General features: G+C 38.6%; 1 protein-coding gene across 1 annotated transcript in view; it reads right to left on the reverse strand.

Annotated features, from left to right (window-relative positions):
- The window catches only part of LOC141175967 (mixed lineage kinase domain-like protein), a 292,720-nt gene that overhangs the window by 42,924 nt on the left and 227,500 nt on the right, over positions 1-22,296 (reverse strand). The window contains exons 6-10 of the mRNA XM_073659956.1: positions 21,527-21,662; positions 21,328-21,412; positions 21,057-21,202; positions 20,928-20,977; positions 20,053-20,199 (exon numbers count right to left, since the gene is read on the reverse strand). Of these exons, the coding sequence (XP_073516057.1) occupies positions 20,053-20,199; positions 20,928-20,977; positions 21,057-21,202; positions 21,328-21,412; positions 21,527-21,662 (564 nt within the window). The remainder of the gene's footprint in view (positions 1-20,052; positions 20,200-20,927; positions 20,978-21,056; positions 21,203-21,327; positions 21,413-21,526; positions 21,663-22,296) is intronic.

Consider the following 22,296-nt stretch of genomic DNA (forward strand, 5'->3'; position numbering starts at 1 on the left):
GAGGCATTACACACAGAGGGATCTATTATATAGAGTCATTACACACAGAGGGATCTATTATATAGAGTCATTAAACGCAGAGGGATCTATTATATAGAGTCATTACACGCAGAGCGAACTATTATATAGAGTCATTACACGCAGAGCGATCTATTATATAGAGGCATTACACGCAGAGGGATCTATTATATAGAGTCATTACACGCAGAGGGATCTATTATATAGAGTCATTACACGCAGAGGGATCTATTATATAGAGTCATTACACGCAGAGCGAACTATTATATAGAGTCATTACACACAGAGGGATCTATTATATAGAGTCATTACACGCAGAGGGATCTATTATATAGAGTCATTACACGCAGAGGGATCTATTATGTAGAGTAATTACACGCAGAGGGATCTATTATATAGAGTCATTACACGCAGAGGGATCTATTATATAGAGTCGTTACACGCAGAGTGATCTATTATATAGAGTCGTTACACACAGAGGGATCTATTATATAGAGTCGTTACACGTAGAGGGATCTATTATATAGAGTCATTACACACAGAGGGATCTATTATATAGAGTCATTACACACAGAGGGATCTGTTATATAGATTCATTACACACAGAGGGATCTGTTATATAGAGTCATTACAAGCAGAAGGATCTGTTATATAGAGTCATTACACACAGAGGGATCTATTATATAGAGTCATTACACGCAGAGGGATCTATTCTATAGAGTCATTACACACAGAGGGATCTATTATATAGAGTCATTACACACAGAGGGATCTATTCTATAGAGTTATTACACACAGAGGGATCTATTCTATAGAGTCATTACACACAGAGGGATCTATTATATAGAGTCATTACACACAGAAGGATCTATTATATAGAGTCATTACACACAGAGGGATCTACTATATAGAGTCATTACACGCAGAGGGATCTATTATATAGAGTCATTACACACAGAGCGATCTATTATATAGAGTCATTACACGCAGCGGGATCTATTATATAGAGTCATTACACGCAGAGGGATCTATTATATAGAGTCATTACACGCAGAGGGATCTGTTATATAGAGTCATTACACACAGAGCGATCTATTATATAGAGTCATTACACACAGAGGGATCTATTATATAGAGTCATTACACACAGAGGGATCTGTTATATAGATTCATTACACACAGAGGGATCTGTTATATAGATTCATTACACACAGAGGGATCTGTTATATAGAGTCATTACAAGCAGAAGGATCTGTTACATAGAGTCATTACACACAGAGCGATCTATTATATAGAGTCATTACACACAGAGGGATCTATTATATAGAGTCATTACACGCAGAGGGATCTATTATATAGAGTCATTACACGCAGAGGGATCTATTATATAGAGTCATTACACGCAGAGCGAACTATTATATAGAGTCATTACACACAGAGGGATCTATTATATAGAGGCATTACACACAGAGGGATCTATTATATAGAGTCATTACACACAGAGGGATCTATTATATAGAGTCATTACACACAGAGGGATCTATTATATAGAGTCATTACACGCAGAGGGATCTATTATATAGAGTCATTACACGCAGAGGGATCTATTATATAGAGTCGTTACACACAGAGGGATCTATTATATAGAGTCGTTACACGCAGAGTGATCTATTATATAGAGTCGTTACACGCAGAGGGATCTATTATATAGAGTCATTACACGCAGAGGGATCTATTATATAGAATCATTACACACAGAGGGATCTATTATATAGAGTAATTACATGCAGAGGGATCTATTATATAGAGTCATTACACGCAGAGGGATCTATTATATAGAGTCATTACACGCAGAGGGATCTATTATATAGAGTCATTACACGCAGCGCGATCTATTATATAGAGTCATTACACGCAGAGGGATCTATTATATAGTCATTACACGCAGCGTGATCTATTATATAGAATCATTACACGCAGAGGGATCTATTATATAGAGTCATTACACGCAGCGTGATCTATTATATAGAGTCATTACACACAGAGGGATCTATTATATAGAGTCATTACACGCAGAGGGATCTATTCTATAGAGTCATTACACACAGAGGGATCTATTATATAGAGTCATTACACACAGAGGGATCTATTCTATAGAGTTATTACACACAGAGGGATCTATTCTATAGAGTCATTACACACAGAGGGATCTATTATATAGAGTCATTACACACAGAAGGATCTATTATATAGAGTCATTACACGCAGAGGGATCTACTATATAGAGTCATTACACGCAGAGGGATCTATTATATAGAGTGATTACACACAGAGCGATCTATTATATAGAGTCATTACACGCAGCGGGATCTATTATATAGAGTCATTACACGCAGAGGGATCTATTATATAGAGTCATTAAACGCAGAGGGATCTATTATATAGAGTCATTACACGCAGAGCGAACTATTATATAGAGTCATTACACGCAGAGCGATCTATTATATAGAGGCATTACACGCAGAGGGATCTATTATATAGAGTCATTACACGCAGAGGGATCTATTATATAGAGTCATTACACGCAGAGGGATCTATTATATAGAGTCATTACACGCAAAGCGAACTATTATATAGAGTCATTACACACAGAGGGATCTATTATATAGAGGCATTACACACAGAGGGATCTATTATATAGAGTCATTACACACAGAGGGATCTATTATATAGAGTCATTACACACAGAGGGATCTATTATATAGAGTCATTACACGCAGAGGGATCTATTATATAGAGTCATTACACGCAGAGGGATCTATTATATAGAGTCGTTACACACAGAGGGATCTATTATATAGAGTCGTTACACGCAGAGTGATCTATTATATAGAGTCGTTACACGCAGAGGGATCTATTATATAGAGTCATTACACGCAGAGGGATCTATTATATAGAATCATTACACACAGAGGGATCTATTATATAGAGTAATTACATGCAGAGGGATCTATTATATAGAGTCATTACACGCAGAGGGATCTATTATATAGAGTCATTACACGCAGAGGGATCTATTATATAGAGTCATTACACGCAGCGCGATCTATTATATAGAGTCATTACACGCAGAGGGATCTATTATATAGTCATTACACGCAGCGTGATCTATTATATAGAATCATTACACGCAGAGGGATCTATTATATAGAGTCATTACACGCAGCGTGATCTATTATATAGAGTCATTACACACAGAGGGATCTATTATATAGAGTCATTACACGCAGAGGGATCTATTCTATAGAGTCATTACACACAGAGGGATCTATTATATAGAGTCATTACACACAGAGGGATCTATTCTATAGAGTTATTACACACAGAGGGATCTATTCTATAGAGTCATTACACACAGAGGGATCTATTATATAGAGTCATTACACACAGAAGGATCTATTATATAGAGTCATTACACGCAGAGGGATCTACTATATAGAGTCATTACACGCAGAGGGATCTATTATATAGAGTCATTACACACAGAGCGATCTATTATATAGAGTCATTACACGCAGCGGGATCTATTATATAGAGTCATTACACGCAGAGGGATCTATTATATAGAGTCATTACACGCAGAGGGATCTGTTATATAGAGTCATTACACACAGAGCGATATATTATATAGAGTCATTACACACAGAGGGATCTATTATATAGAGTCATTACACACAGAGGGATCTGTTATATAGATTCATTACACAAAGAGGGATCTGTTATATAGAGTCATTACAAGCAGAAGGATCTGTTACATAGAGTCATTACACACAGAGCGATCTATTATATAGAGTCATTACACACAGAGGGATCTATTATATAGAGTCATTACACACAGAGGGATCTATTATATAGAGTCATTACACACAGAGGGATCTATTATATAGAGTCATTACACACAGAAGGATCTATTATATAGAGTCATTACACACAGAAGGATCTATTATATAGAGTCATTACACACAGAGGGATCTATTATATAGAGTCATTACACACAGAGGGATCTATTATATAGAGTCATTACACGCAGAGGGATCTATTATATAGAGTCATTACACACAGAGGGATCTATTATATAGAGTCATTACACGCAGAGGGATCTATTATATAGAGTCATTACACACAGAGCTATCTATTATATAGAGTCATTACACGCAGAGGGATCTATTATATAGAGTCATTACACACAGAGCGAACTATTATATAGAGTCATTACACACAGAGCGATCTATTATATAGAGTCATTACACGCAGAGGGATCTATTATATAGAGTCATTACACGCAGAGGGATCTATTATGTAGAGTAATTACACGCAGAGGGATCTATTATATAGAGTCATTAGACGCAGAGGGATCTATTATATAGAGTCGTTACACGCAGAGTGATCTATTATATAGAGTCGTTACACACAGAGGGATCTATTATATAGAGTCGTTACACGTAGAGGGATCTATTATATAGAGTCGTTACACGCAGAGGGATCTATTATATAGAGTCATTACACGCAGAGGGATCTATTATATAGAGTCATTACACGTAGAGGGATCTATTATATAGAGTCATTACACGCAGAGGGATCTATTATATAGAGTCATTACACGCAGAGGGATCTATTATATAGAGTCATTACACGTAGAGGGATCTATTATATAGAGTCATTACACGCAGAGGGATCTATTATATAGAGTCGTTACACGCAGAGTGATCTATTATATAGAGTCATTACACGCAGAGGGATCTATTATATAGAGTCATTACACGCAGAGGGATCTATTATATAGAATCATTACACACAGAGGGATCTATTATATAGAGTCATTACACACAGAAGGATCTATTATATAGAGTCATTACACACAGAGGGATCTATTATATAGAGTCATTACACACAGAGGGATCTATTATATAGAGTCATTACACGCAGAGGGATCTATTATATAGAGTCATTACACACAGAGGGATCTATTATATAGAGTCATTACACGCAGAGGGATCTATTATATAGAGTCATTACACACAGAGCGATCTATTATATAGAGTCATTACACGCAGAGGGATCTATTATATAGAGTCATTACACACAGAGCGAACTATTATATAGAGTCATTACACACAGAGCGATCTATTATATAGAGTCATTACACGCAGAGGGATCTATTATATAGAGTCATTACACGCAGAGGGATCTATTATATAGAGTAATTACACGCAGAGGGATCTATTATATAGAGTCATTACACGCAGAGGGATCTATTATATAGAGTCGTTACACGCAGAGTGATCTATTATATAGAGTCGTTACACGCAGAGGGATCTATTATATAGAGTCGTTACACGTAGAGGGATCTATGATATAGAGTCGTTACACGCAGAGGGATCTATTATATAGAGTCATTACACGCAGAGGGATCTATTATATAGAGTCATTACACGCAGAGGGATCTATTATATAGAGTCATTACACGCAGAGGGATCTATTATATAGAGTCATTACACGTAGAGGGATCTATTATATAGAGTCATTACACGCAGAGGGATCTATTATATAGAGTCGTTACACGCAGAGTGATCTATTATATAGAGTCATTACACGCAGAGGGATCTATTATATAGAGTCATTACACGCAGAGGGATCTATAATATAGAATCATTACACACAGAGGGATCTATTATACAGAGTCATTACATGCAGAGGGATCTATTATATAGAGTCATTACACGCAGAGGGATCTATTATATAGAGTCATTACACGCAGAGGGATCTATTATATAGAGTCATTACACGCAGAGGGATCTATTATATAGAGTCATTACACGCAGCGCGATCTATTATATAGAGTCATTACACGCAGAGGGATCTATTATATAGTCATTACACGCAGCGTGATCTATTATATAGAATCATTACACGCAGAGGGATCTATTATATAGAGTCATTACACGCAGCGTGATCTATTATATAGAGTCATTACACACAGAGGGATCTATTATATAGAGTCATTACACGCAGAGGGATCTATTCTATAGAGTCATTACACACAGAGGGATCTATTATATAGAGTCATTACACACAGAGGGATCTATTCTATAGAGTTATTACACACAGAGGGATCTATTCTATAGAGTCATTACACACAGAGGGATCTATTATATAGAGTCATTACACACAGAAGGATCTATTATATAGAGTCATTACACGCAGAGGGATCTACTATATAGAGTCATTACACGCAGAGGGATCTATTATATAGAGTCATTACACACAGAGCGATCTATTATATAGAGTCATTACACGCAGCGGGATCTATTATATAGAGTCATTACACGCAGAGGGATCTATTATATAGAGTCATTACACGCAGAGGGATCTGTTATATAGAGTCATTACACACAGAGCGATCTATTATATAGAGTCATTACACACAGAGGGATCTATTACATAGAGTCATTACACACAGAGGGATCTGTTATATAGATTCATTACACACAGAGGGATCTGTTATATAGAGTCATTACAAGCAGAAGGATCTGTTATATAGAGTCATTACACACAGAGCGATCTATTATATAGAGTAATTACACACAGAGGGATCTATTATATAGAGTCATTACACACAGAGGGATCTATTATATAGAGTCATTACACACAGAAGGATCTATTATATAGAGTCATTACACACAGAGGGATCTATTATATAGAGTCATTACACACAGAGGGATCTATTATATAGAGTCATTACACGCAGAGGGATCTATTATATAGAGTCATTACACACAGAGGGATCTATTATATAGAGTCATTACACGCAGAGGGATCTATTATATAGAGTCATTACACACAGAGCGATCTATTATATAGAGTCATTACACGCAGAGGGATCTATTATATAGAGTCATTACACACAGAGCAAATTATTATATAGAGTCATTACACACAGAGCGATCTATTATATAGAGTCATTACACGCAGAGGGATCTATTATATAGAGTCATTACACGCAGAGGGATCTATTATATAGAGTCATTACACGCAGAGGGATCTATTATATAGAGTCATTACACGCAGAGGGATCTATTATATAGAGACATTACACGCAGAGGGATCTATTATATAGAGTCATTACACGCAGAGGGATCTATTATATAGAGTCATTACACGCAGAGGGATCTATTATATAGAGTCATTACACGCAGAGTGATCTATTATATAGAGTCGTTACACGCAGAGTGATCTATTATATAGAGTCGTTACACGCAGAGGGATCTATTATATAGAGTCGTTACACGCAGAGGGATCTATTATATAGAGTCGTTACACGCAGAGGGATCTATTATATAGAGTCATTACACGCAGAGGGATCTATTATATAGAGTCATTACACGCAGAGGGATCTATTATATAGAGTCATTACACGCAGAGGGATCTATTATATAGAGTCATTACACGTAGAGGGATCTATTATATAGAGTCATTACACGCAGAGGGATCTATTATATAGAGTCGTTACACGCAGAGTGATCTATTATATAGAGTCATTACACGCAGAGGGATCTATTATATAGAGTCATTACACGCAGAGGGATCTATTATATAGAGTCATTACACGCAGAGGGATCTATTATATAGAGTCATTACACACAGAGGGATCTATTATATAGAGTCATTACACGCAGAGGGATCTATTATATAGAATCATTACACGCAGAGGGATCTATTATATAGAGTCATTACACGCAGCGTGATCTATTATATAGAGTCATTACACGCAGAGGGATCTATTATATAGAGTCATTACACGCAGCGTGATCTATTATATAGAGTCATTACACGCAGAGGGATCTATTATATAGTCATTACACACAGCGTGATCTATTATATAGAATCATTACACGCAGAGGGATCTATTATATAGAGTCATTACACGCAGCGTGATCTATTATATAGAGTCATTACACACAGAGGGATCTATTATATAGAGTCATTACACGCAGAGGGATCTATTCTATAGAGTCATTACACACAGAGGGATCTATTCTATAGAGTCATTACACACAGAGGGATCTATTCTATAGAGTCATTACACACAGAGCGATCTATTCTATAGAGTCATTACACACAGAGGGATCTATTATATAGAGTCATTACACACAGAGTGATCTATTATATAGAGTCAATACACGCAGAGTGATCTATTATATAGAATCATTACACGCAGAGGGATCTATTATATAGAGTCATTACACGCAGAGGGATCTATTATATAGAGTCATTACACGCAGCGTGATCTATTATATAGAGTCATTACACATAGAGGGATCTATTATATAGAGTCATTACACGCAGAGGGATCTATTCTATAGAGTCATTACACGCAGACGGATCTATTCTATAGAGTCATTACACACAGAGGGATCTATTCTATAGAGTTATTACACACAGAGGGATCTATTCTATAGAGTCATTACACACAGAGGGATCTATTCTATAGAGTCATTACACGCAGAGGGATCTATTATATAGAGTCATTACACGCAGAGTGATCTATTATATAGAGTCAATACACGCAGAGTGATCTATTATATAGAGTCATTACACGCAGAGGGATCTATTATATAGAGTCATTACACGCAGAGGAATCAATTATATAGAGTCATTACACACAGAGTGATCTATTATATAGAGTCATTACACGCAGAGGGATCTATTATATAGAGCCATTACACCAGAGGGATGTATTATATAGAGCCATTACACGCAGAGGGATCTATTATATAGAGTCATTACACGCAGAGGGATCTCTATTATATAGAGTCATTACACACAGAGGGATCTATATTATATAGAGTCATTACATGCAGAGGGATCTATTATAGAGTCATTACACGCAGAGGGATCTATTATATAGAGTCATTACACACAGAGGGATCTATTATATAGAGTCATTACACGCAGAAGGATCTATTATATAGAGTCATTACACGCAGAGGGATCTATCATATAGAGTCATTACACGCAGAGGGATCTATTACATAGAGTCTTTACACGCAGAGCGATGTATTATATAGAGTCATTACACGCAGAGGGATCTATTATATAGAGTCATTACACGCAGAGGGATCTATTATATAGAGTCATTACACGCAGAGGGATCTATTATATAGTCATTACACGCAGAGGGATCTATTATATAGAGTCATTACACGCAGAGGGATCTATTATATAGAGTCATTACACGCAGAGGGATCTATTATATAGAGTCATTATACGCAGAGGGATCTATTATATAGAGTCATTACACGCAGAGGGATCTATTATATAGAGTCATTACATGCAGAGGGATCTATTATATAGAGTCATTACACGCAGAGGGGTCTATTATATAGAGTCATTACACGCAGAGGGATCTATTATATAGAGTCATTACACGCAGAGGGATCCATTATATAGAGTCATTACACGCAGAGGGATCTATTATATAGAGTCATTACACGCAGAGGGATCTATTATATAGAGTCATTACACACAGAGGGATCTGTTATATAGATTCATTACACACAGAGGGATCTGTTATATAGAGTCATTACACACAGAGCGATCTATTATATAGAGTCCTTACACACAGAGGGATCTATTATATAGAGTCATTACACACAGAGGGATCTATTATATAGAGTCATTACACACAGAGGGATCTGTTATACAGAGTCATTACACACAGAGGGATCTATTATATAGAGTCATTAAACACAGAGGGATCTATTATATAGAGTCATTACACACAGAGGGATCTATTATATAGAGTTATTACACGCAGAGGGATCTATTATATAGAGTCATTACACACAGAGGGATCTATTATATAGAGTCATTACACACAGAGGGATCTATTATATAGAGTCATTACACACAGAGGGATCTATTATATAGAGTCATTACACGCAGAGTGATCTATTATATAGAGTCATTACATGCAGAGGGATCTATTATATAGAGTCATTACACACAGAGGGATCTATTATATAGAGTCATTACACACAGAGGGATCTATTATATAGAGTCATTACACGCAGAGGGATCTATTATATAGAATCATTACACGCAGAGTGATCTATTATATAGAGTCATTACACTTAGAGGGATCTATTATATAGAGTCATTACACGCAGAGTGATCTATTATGTAGCGTCATTACACGCAGAGGGATCTATTATGTAGAGTTATTACACACAGAGGGATCTATTACACAGAGTCATTACACGCAGAGGGATCTATTATATAGAGTCATTACACGCAGAGGGATCTATTATATAGAGTCATTACACGCAGAGGGATCTATTATATTGAGTCATTACATGCAGCGTGATCTATTATATAGAGTCATTACACGCAGAGGGATCTATTATATAGAGTCATTACACGCAGCGTCATCTATTATATAGAGTCATTACACGCAGAGGGATCTATTATATAGAGTCATTAAACGCAGAGGGATCTATTATATAGAGTCATTACACACAGAGGGATCTATTATATAGAGTCATTACACACAGAGGGATCTATTATATAGAGTCATTACACACAGAGGGATCTATTATATAGAGTCATTACACGCAGAGTGATCTATTATATAGAGTCATTACACGCAGAGGGATCTATTATATAGAGTCATTACACACAGAGGGATCTATTATATAGAGTCATTACACACAGAGGGATCTATTATATAGAGTCATTACACGCAGAGGGATCTATTATATAGAGTCATTACACGCAGAGTGATCTATTATATAGAGTCATTACACGCAGAGGGATCTATTATATAGAGTCATTACATGCAGAGGGATCTATTATGTAGAGTCATTACACGCAGAGGGATCTATTATATAGAGTCATTACACGCAGAGGGATCTATTATATAGAGTCATTACACGCAGAGGGATCTATTATATAGAGTCATTACACGTAGAGGGATCTATTATATAGAGTCATTACACGCAGAGGGATCTATTATATAGAGTCGTTACACGCAGAGTGATCTATTATATAGAGTCATTACACGCAGAGGGATCTATTATATAGAGTCATTACACGCAGAGGGATCTATTATATAGAGTCATTACACGCAAAGGGATCTATTATATAGAGTCATTACACACAGAGGGATCTATTATATAGAGTCATTACACGCAGAGGGATCTATTATATAGAATCATTACACGCAGAGGGATCTATTATATAGAGTCATTACACGCAGCGTGATCTATTATATAGAGTCATTACACGCAGAGGGATCTATTATATAGAGTCATTACACGCAGCGTGATCTATTATATAGAGTCATTACACGCAGAGGGATCTATTATATAGTCATTACACGCAGCGTGATCTATTATATAGAATTATTACACGCAGAGGGATCTATTATATAGAGTCATTACACGCAGCGTGATCTATTATATAGAGTCATTACACACAGAGGGATCTATTATATAGAGTCATTACACGCAGAGGGATCTATTCTATAGAGTCATTACACACAGAGGGATCTATTCTATAGAGTCATTACACACAGAGGGATCTATTCTATAGAGTCATTACACACAGAGGGATCTATTCTATAGAGTCATTACACACAGAGGGATCTATTATATAGAGTCATTACACACAGAGTGATCTATTATATAGAGTCAATACACGCAGAGTGATCTATTATATAGAATCATTACACGCAGAGGGATCTATTATATAGAGTCATTACACGCAGAGGGATCTATTATATAGAGTCATTACACGCAGCGTGATCTATTATATAGAGTCATTACACACAGAGGGATCTATTATATAGAGTCATTACACGCAGAGGGATCTATTCTATAGAGTCATTACACGCAGAGGGATCTATTCTATAGAGTCATTACACACAGAGGGATCTATTCTATAGAGTTATTACACACAGAGGGATCTATTCTATAGAGTCATTACACACAGAGGGATCTATTCTATAGAGTCATTACACGCAGAGGGATCTATTATATAGAGTCATTACACGCAGAGTGATCTATCATATAGAGTCAATACACGCAGAGTGATCTATTATATAGAGTCATTACACGCAGAGGGATCTATTATATAGAGTCATTACACGCAGAGGAATCGATTATATAGAGTCATTACACACAGAGTGATCTATTATATAGAGTCATTACACGCAGAGGGATCTATTATATAGAGTCATTACACGCAGAGGGATCTCTATTATATAGAGTCATTACACACAGAGGGATCTATATTATATAGAGTCATTACATGCAGAGGGATCTATTATAGAGTCATTACACGCAGAGGGATCTATTATATAGAGTCATTACACACAGAGGGATCTATTATATAGAGTCATTACACGCAGAAGGATCTATTATATAGAGTCATTACACGCAGAGGGATCTATCATATAGAGTCATTACACGCAGAGGGATCTATTACATAGAGTCATTACACGCAGAGCGATGTATTATATAGAGTCATTACACGCAGAGGGATCTATTATATAGTAATTACACGCAGAGGGATCTATTATATAGAGTCATTACACGCAGAGGGATCTATTATATAGAGTCATTATACGCAGAGGGATCTATTATATAGAGTCATTACACGCAGAGGGATCTATTATATAGAGTCATTACATGCAGAGGGATCTATTATACAGAGTCATTACACGCAGAGGGGTCTATTATATAGAGTCATTACACGCAGAGGGATCTATTATATAGAGTCATTACACGCAGAGGGATCCATTATATAGAGTCATTACACGCAGAGGGATCTATTATATAGAGTCATTACACGCAGAGGGATCCATTATATAGAGTCATTACACACAGAGGGATCCATTATATAGAGTCATTACACGCAGAGGGATCTATTATATAGAGTCATTACACACAGAGGGATCTGTTATATAGATTCATTTCACACAGAGGGATCTGTTATATAGAGTCATTACACACAGAGCGATCTATTATATAGAGTCCTTACACACAGAGGGATCTATTATATAGAGTCATTACACACAGAGGGATCTATTATATAGAGTCATTACACACAGAGGGATCTGTTATACAGAGTCATTACACACAGAGGGATCTATTATATAGAGTCATTACACACAGAGGGATCTATTATATAGAGTCATTACACACAGAGGGATCTATTATATAGAGTCATTACACGCAGAGGGATCTATTATATAGAGTCATTACACACAGAGGGATCTATTATATAGAGTCATTACACACAGAGGGATCTATTATATAGAGTCATTACACACAGAGGGATCTATTATATAGAGTCATTACACGCAGAGTGATCTATTATATAGAGTCATTATACGCAGAGGGATCTATTATATAGAGTCATTACACACAGAGGGATCTATTATATAGAGTCATTACACACAGAGGGATCTATTATATAGAGTCATTACACGCAGAGGGATCTATTATATAGAGTCATTACATGCAGAGTGATCTATTATATAGAGTCATTACACGCAGAGGGATCTATTATATAGAGTCATTACACGCAGAGGGATCTATTATGTAGAGTCATTACACGCAGAGGGATCTATTATGTAGAGTCATTACACGCAGAGGGGTCTATTATATAGAGTCATTACACGCAGAGGGATCTATTATATAGAGTCATTACACGCAGAGGGATCTATTATATAGAGTCATTACACACAGAGGGATCTATTATATAGAGTCATTACACACAGAGGGATCTATTATATAGAGTCATTACACACAGAGGGATCTATTATATAGAGTCATTACACGCAGAGTGATCTATTATATAGAGTCATTATACGCAGAGGGATCTATTATATAGAGTCATTACACACAGAGGGATCTATTATATAGAGTCATTACACACAGAGGGATCTATTATATAGAGTCATTACACGCAGAGGGATCTATTATATAGAGTCATTACACGCAGAGTGATCTATTATATAGAGTCATTACACGCAGAGGGATATATTATATAGAGTCATTACACGCAGAGGGATCTATTATGTAGAGTCATTACACGCAGAGGGATCTATTATGTAGAGTCATTACACGCAGAGGGATCTATTATATAGAGTCATTACACGCAGAGGGATCTATTATATAGAGTCATTACACGCAGAGGGATCTATTATATAGAGTCATTACACGCAGAGGGATCTATTATATTGAGTGATTACACGCAGCGTGATCTATTATATAGAGTCATTACACGCAGAGGTATCTATTATATAGAGTCATTACACGCAGCGTGATCTATTATATAGAGTCATTACACGCAGAGGGATCTATTATATAGAGTCATTACACGCAGAGGGATCTATTATATAGAGTCATTACACACAGAGGGATCTATTATATAGAGTCATTACACACAGAGGGATCTATTATATAGAGTCATTACACACAGAGGGATCTATTATATAGAGTCATTACACGCAGAGTGATCTATTATATAGAGTCATTACACGCAGAGGGATCTATTATATAGAGTCATTACACACAGAGGGATCTATTATATAGAGTCATTACACACAGAGGGATCTATTATATAGAGTCATTACACGCAGAGGGATCTATTATATAGAGTCATTACACGCAGAGTGATCTATTATATAGAGTCATTACACGCAGAGGGATCTATTATATAGAGTCATTACACGCAGAGGGATCTATTATGTAGTCATTACACGCAGAGGGATCTATTATATAGAGTCATTACATGCAGAGGGATCTATTATATAGAGTCATTACACGTAGAGGGATCTATTATATAGAGTCATTACACGCAGAGGGATCTATTATATAGAGTCATTACACGCAGCGTGATCTATTATATAGAGTCATAACACGCAGAGGGATCTATTATATAGAGTCATTACACGCAGCGTGATCTATTATATAGAGTCATTACACGCAGAGGGATATATTATATAGAGTCATTACACGCAGCGTGATCTATTATATAGAGTCATTACACACAGAGGGATCTATTATATAGAGTCATTACACGCAGAGGGATCTATTCTATAGAGTCATTACACACAGAGGGATCTATTCTATAGAGTCATTACACACAGAGGGATCTATTCTATAGAGTTATTATACACAGAGGGATCTATTCTATAGAGTCATTACACACAGAGGGATCTATTCTATAGAGTCATTACACACAGAGGGATCTATTATATAGAGTCATTACACGCAGAGTGATCTATTATATAGAGTCAATACACGCAGAGTGATCTATTATATAGAGTCATTACACGGAGAGGGATCGATTATATAGAGTCATTACACGCAGAGGGATCGATTATATAGAGTCATTACACGCAAAGTGATCTATTATATAGTCATTACACGCAGAGGGATCTTTTATATAGAGTCATTACACGCAGAGGGATCTATTATATAGAGTCATTACACGCAGAGGGATCTATTATATAGAGTCATTACACGCAGAGGGATCTATTATATTGTCATTACACGCAGAGGAATCTATTATATAGAGTCATTACACGCAGCGTGATCTATTATATAGAGCCATTACACCAGAGGGATGTATTATTTAGAGCCATTACACGCAGAGGGATCTATTATATAGAGTCATTACACGCAGAGGGATCTCTATTTTATAGAGTCATTACACACAGAGGGATCTCTATTATATAGAGTCATTACACGCAGAGGGATCTATTATAGAGTCATTACACACAGAGGGATCTATTATATAGAGTCATTACACACAGGGGGATCTATTATATAGAGTCATTACACGCAGAAGGATCTATTATATAGAGTCATTACACGCAGAGGGATCTATTATATAGAGTCATTACACGCAGAGGGATCTATTATATAGAGTCATTACACACAGAGGGATCTATTATATAGAGTCATTACACACAGAGGGATCTATTATATAGAGTCATTACACACAGAGGGATCTATTGTATAGAGTCATTACACACAGAGGGATCTATTATATAGAGTCATTACACACAGAGGGATCTATTATATAGAGTCATTACACACAGAGGGGTCTATTATATAGAATCATTACACACAGAGGGATCTATTATATAGAGCCATTACACGCAGAGGGATCTATTATATAGAGCCATTACACACAGAGGGATCTATTATATAGAGTCATTACACGCCGAGGGATCTAATATATAGAGTCATTACACGCAGAGGGATCTATTATATAGAGTCATTACACACAGAGGGATCTATTATATAGAGTCATTACACACAGAGGGATCTATTATATAGAGTCATTACACACAGAGGGATCTCTCTTATATAGAGTCATTACACGCAGAGGGATCTCTATTATATAGAGTCATTACACGCAGAGGGATCTATTATATAGAGTCATTACACACAGAGAGATCTATTATATAGAGTCATTACACACAGAGCGATCTATTATATAGAGTCATTACACACAGAGGGATCTATTATATCGAGTCATTACACACAGAGCGATCTATTATATAGAGTCATTACACACAGAGCGATCTATTATATAGAGTCATTACACGCAGAGCGATCTATTATATAGTCATTACACGCAGAGGGATCTATTATATAGTCATTACACGCAGAGGGATCTATTATATAGAGTCATTACACACAGAGGGATCTATTATATAGAGTCATTACACACAGAGCGATCTATTATATAGAGTCATTACACACAGATGAATCTATTATATAGAGTCATTACACGCAGAGGGATCTATTATATAGAGTCATTACACACAGAGGGATCTATTATATAGAGTCATTACACACAGAGGGATCTATTATATAGAGTCATTACACACAGAGGGATCTATTGTATAGAGTCATTACACACAGAGGGATCTATTATATAGAGTCATTACACACAGAGGGATCTATTATATAGAGTCATTACACACAGAGGGGTCTATTATATAGAATCATTACACACAGAGGGATCTATTATATAGAGTCATTACACGCAGAGGGATCTATTATATAGAGTCATTACACACAGAGGGATCTATTATATAGAGTCATTACACACAGAGGGATCTATTATATAGAGTCATTACACACAAATGGATCTATTATATAGAGTCATTACACTCAGAGGGATCTATTATATAGAGATTAGATTATATCTATTCTTTCTCCATCACTCCATAGAGGAGGCGACCATGCAGGCATGGAGTGGTGTACATTGTAGATGATGGGTGCTGTGGTAACCGCTGGGCACATCACAGCTCCTATCATCTACAATGCTGAGCCCCCCATGGGATACTCCGACCCCATCCTGATATATGGGAAGCCCTGTCAGGCAAAATGTATTTTTGTCCTAGTTTTAAAAAATTAGAGATGTCTTAAATCTCCACCCCCCTGCACATTTGGAAGAGGCTACATAGAACTCACTCTTGCTTTCCCCCTAACAAGGAATTTTTATTACCGCCATAAAACGTCAGCAAGCATACTGGTATACCCTGGATTTTCCCTCCAAAATCCTATTGTCTAACTGTACAAACTTTTAATGTCGATTTTAATAATGCCCATGACTGTCACAAACACAGGGACCACATTTTTGAGATGTTCACCTTTTTCCAATTGTGATGGTGTGGTTTTCGTGGCTGGAAAACCACCAGGAACCTGGAAAATGGGTTCTGAGCTTCTGAGCGTCATAGAGATATCATATTTGATATCCATCTTCATGAATATTGGTGACGGCAAACATGATGTCTCCATCTTGGATGTGGGACTCCCCCATACCAAGATATGAAATCTGAAGGATTTTTATGTCTTATGCAGCTGGGTGGGTTCACAAAACCGAGCCCCCATGTGAGGTAAACAACATGGGTGTCTCCTAGAGTTTTGGCCCCTTACTAAAAACCAGAACGGCCATTGTCACGAAACAACACCCACTTTTGGGTCAGACTTTGCAGCCCTCTGGCGCCCCCTTATCCTGCTGGTCAAACACGGTATTGACCAAGGATAAGCACGGGTGCAGCTGCTCTATTTTATGTCGCACGTGATGTGACAGGACGTATATATACCATCAGTTCCTTCCAGGAACGTATATATACCTCCGACCAGCCACCCTCAAACCACAATACCACATAAATACTGGTATACTGCCACCACCGATCGCTTAACAGGCGGATCGGGTACCTGGTAGGTAACGTGAATTAGCGGGTGAGGAACGTGTTTGCTCTGCTTAGGACAAGAAGAATGAAACTGGTAAATAATAATGATTTACTCCCAAAAGGGGGGAGTGTTTACAAAAGATATACAAGATATTATAAAAGAGACAATTTACATATATGCATAAACAGTTATTAAAATAAAAGGGATAAGTAATAGCAAAACCTGCTTTTCAAGGTGATGGTCTCAGATTCTGTGGTGGGGACGGCTCCCCGGAAATTAGATGTGATTCTTCCACGCAGCGTGTAGGGCATGCGTCTGACGTCCCTGAGAAGAATGACTTGGAAAAAAGGCCATTCTGGTTTTTAGCAAAGGGCCAAAACCTTAGGAGACACCGATGGTGTTTACCTCACCCGGGGGCTCAGTTTTGTGAACCCACCCAGCTGCAGAAGACCTAAAAATCCTTCAGATTTCATATCTTGGTGTGGGGGGGTCCCACATCCAAGATGGAGACATCATGTTTGCCGTCACCACTATTCATGAAGATTGATATCAAATATGAAATCTCTATGATTCTCAGAAGCTCAGAATCCATTTCCCCAGTTCCCGGTCGTTTCTCAGTTATGCAAGACATACTATTATAATGGGAAAAAGGTGAGCATTCCAAAAAAGTGGTCCCTGTGTTTGTGACCGTCATGTGCATTATAAAAATCGACATTAAACATTTATAAAGCTAAACAAAAGAATTGGAGGGAAAAATCCTGGGTATACCAGTATACTTGCTCTGGGCTGAGGTTTTATGGCGTCCTAAAAATTCCTGAGGGTTGGGGAAAGCTACAGTGAGTCCTATGTCTTACAAATGGACAGGGGGTGGAAATTTAGGACATCTCTCATTTTTAAAACTCGGACAAAAATACATTTTACTTCATTCTTACCTGGGACGTCAGACGCATGCACCCTTCGCTGCGTGGAGGAATCACATCTAATTTCCGGGGAGCCGTCCCCCCACAGAATCTGATACCATCACCTCGTGGCGCAGGTTTTGCTATCACTTATCTCTTTTATTTTAATAACTGTTTTATGCATATATGTAAATTGTCTCTTTTATAATATTTTGTATATCTTTTGTAAACACTGCCCACTTTCGGGAGTAAATCATTATTATTTACCAGCTTCGTTCTTCTTGTCCTATGTCGAGCAAACACGTTCCTCACCCGCTAATTCACGTTACCTACCAGGTACCCGATCCGCCTGTTAAGCGATCGGTGGTGGCAGTATACCAGTATTTATGTGGTATTGTGGTTTGAGGGTGGCTGGTCGGAGGTATATATACGTTCCTGGAAGGAACTGGTGGTATATATACGTCCTGTCACATCACGTGCCACAATAGTCGACATAAATTAGAGCAGCTGCGCCCGTGCTTATACTCGGTCAATACCGTGTTTGACCAGCAGGATAAGGGGGCACCAGAGGGCTGCAAGGTCTGACCAAGTGTGTTTTCGTGACAAGCCCCATCAGTAATGTCACATCCCTGTTCCTGAGGTGTACACGTGAGCAGCCGCAACTGTCTGTATCCAGGTGGTCGGGCAACACAGGACGCCATCCTTGGCCCCAGGTGGTGACCCCTGGTGCCACACACTGACGTGAGGGGTGGACACTTTGCCTTCAATCTTATGGTAACTAATTTATCCATTACAGATATCGTAGAGTGTGGAGGAGGCCACGAAGTTATGGGGTCCATCATACAGACCTCCAGCCGAGGGACGTCTCATTGGATCCATCGCTAGACTTCTCCTAATGACGTCCCAAAGAGTCGGAGGACACGAGGTAGGGAGGTCGGCATCAACCCTCGTACGGAGCTTCTGGTGAATGTCATCATGATTCTCTGCAGAAAAATCTGAAAAAGTGGATGAAATGTAGGTAATTCCCAGTATTGTGCACCTGATCCCAACCTTCATACCGCCATTATAAGTAATAAGGGACGATGGCCGTCAGCGGAGCGCAAGGAGCGCCCCGGGGCTGAGTATTACTCCAGTCTATTAGACGCTGCACTGACTGCTCCAGCTTTCCTCCATCTATTAGTTGGCTTACGCCCAATTATCGCCCCTTTATCATAAAGCCGTGCCCCCTGGAGTGTGACTATTACACATTATGCGGTGCCCGGCCTGTCAGGGGGTTTTGGCCACATATGAAGCCGGATTTCTGTGCATGAGGCTCAGTCTATAATCGTGATTGTGTTTAATGGAGAAAAGCAGCAGCTCGATCTGTCTGCATTAAGTCTGTGTGTAGCCTGAGCCCAGGAGACGCTGAGCGATAACTGCTGACGGATAACATGGTGCCCGCGGGAAATGCACCGGCTCCGATTACTGTATGTGTTAGCAATCTGCCTCGTGCAGAATATAGCAGCAAATATGGCTGTCAATGAATAGATGATGTAGGACGAGCGCTGTGATCGGCGTCCGATACGGCTGCTTCTGTGGCTTTCACCGGTGGGGTCCCTGAGGATACGTCTGCACGGCGCTGGCAGGGGAGCAGTTGTCGGCTATATGAGTGATGTCTTGTGGCGCCAACATCCTCTGCGGTGATGAAATATCCGCTCTCGTGTGCTGCAGAGCTCGCACTCACCTTGTAATGAGAATCCACCAACCGCAATCTCGAAAATCACTACTCCTAAACTGCAAGAGAAGGTGGTCAGACACTAGAAGCCCCCCCACCAGTCTCCACACTGTCCATTACCCCGTGCTGGGCCGTTACCTGTAGATCTCGCTCCGCTTGTTGTAGGTGTTGATGTCTCGCCAGGTCTCGGGGGCCACGTACACCAGCTCGCTGCTTTCTCCGGTACTTTTCACTGGATTCCTTCTCATCGATGATTCAGTCTTGGATAACTCAAACCCTGATAACTGCGGATAGTAAATGGTGTCTCATATGATGTGGCCGGTATGATACTGTGCAATGTCGTGTCCAGGCTTCCGGCAGCTGCACTCGTCAGACGGCGTGGTAAGCTGTGATTGCAGCTGTACTTTACCTTGACACAGTACGTCCCGTCCACCCAGAGCCTGGAGCTGCTCAGACTGCCGTGTAGGATGGCTTTCATCTCCGTCTGATGTAATCTATAAATACAGGGTCACAGTTACCACCGAGTGATCACCATGTGCGGGCGGCATGCAGATCATCTCCAGGATTTCACCCCCGGGCACCCGGCCCTGATTGGTGGGATACAGCACCGGTACAAGGCTCTGGCTGCATCTAGAGACATCTGGACGCGACAGTCCCATGACAGGCCGGGCTCTCGTCTCAGCAGCTCCCTCAGGGTCCCTTTCACACAGTATTCCATCACCAGGGAGTAGGGGGGGTCTCGGCCTGGACCAGAAGAGACGACACAGTGACCTCCAGAAGCAGGAGGAGTAAGGAGGAGAGAAGAGACAGAGGAAAAGATGGAGACAGAGAAAAAGCTGGATACAGACTGCGCCTCCCACCATCCACACGTCCTATAACCCATATGTGACTGTAACTATATCATACAGTGTGATTATCACCATCCATCACTATTACTATATCATACAGTGTGATTATCACCATCCATCACTATTACTATATCATACAGTGTGATTATCACCATCCACCACTATTACTATATCATACAGTGTGATTATCACCATCCATCACTATTACTATATCATACAGTGTGATTATCACCATCCACCACTATTACTATATCATACAGTGTGATTTTCACCATCCATCACTATTACTATATCATACAGTGTGATTATCACCATCCACCACTATTACTATATCATACAGTGTGATTATCACCATCCATCACTATTACTATATCATACAGTGTGATTATCACCATCCACCACTATTACTATATCATACAGTGTGATTATCACCATCCATCACTATTACTATATCATACAGTGTGATTCACAATCCATCACTATTACTATATCATACAGTGTGATTATCACCACCACCACTATTACTATAT

The sequence above is a fragment of the Phyllobates terribilis genome, unplaced genomic scaffold, assembly GCF_046119375.1.
Source record: "Phyllobates terribilis strain yellow unplaced genomic scaffold, ASM4611937v1 Scaffold_14__1_contigs__length_39327217, whole genome shotgun sequence".
Classification (NCBI taxonomy): domain Eukaryota; kingdom Metazoa; phylum Chordata; class Amphibia; order Anura; family Dendrobatidae; genus Phyllobates; species Phyllobates terribilis.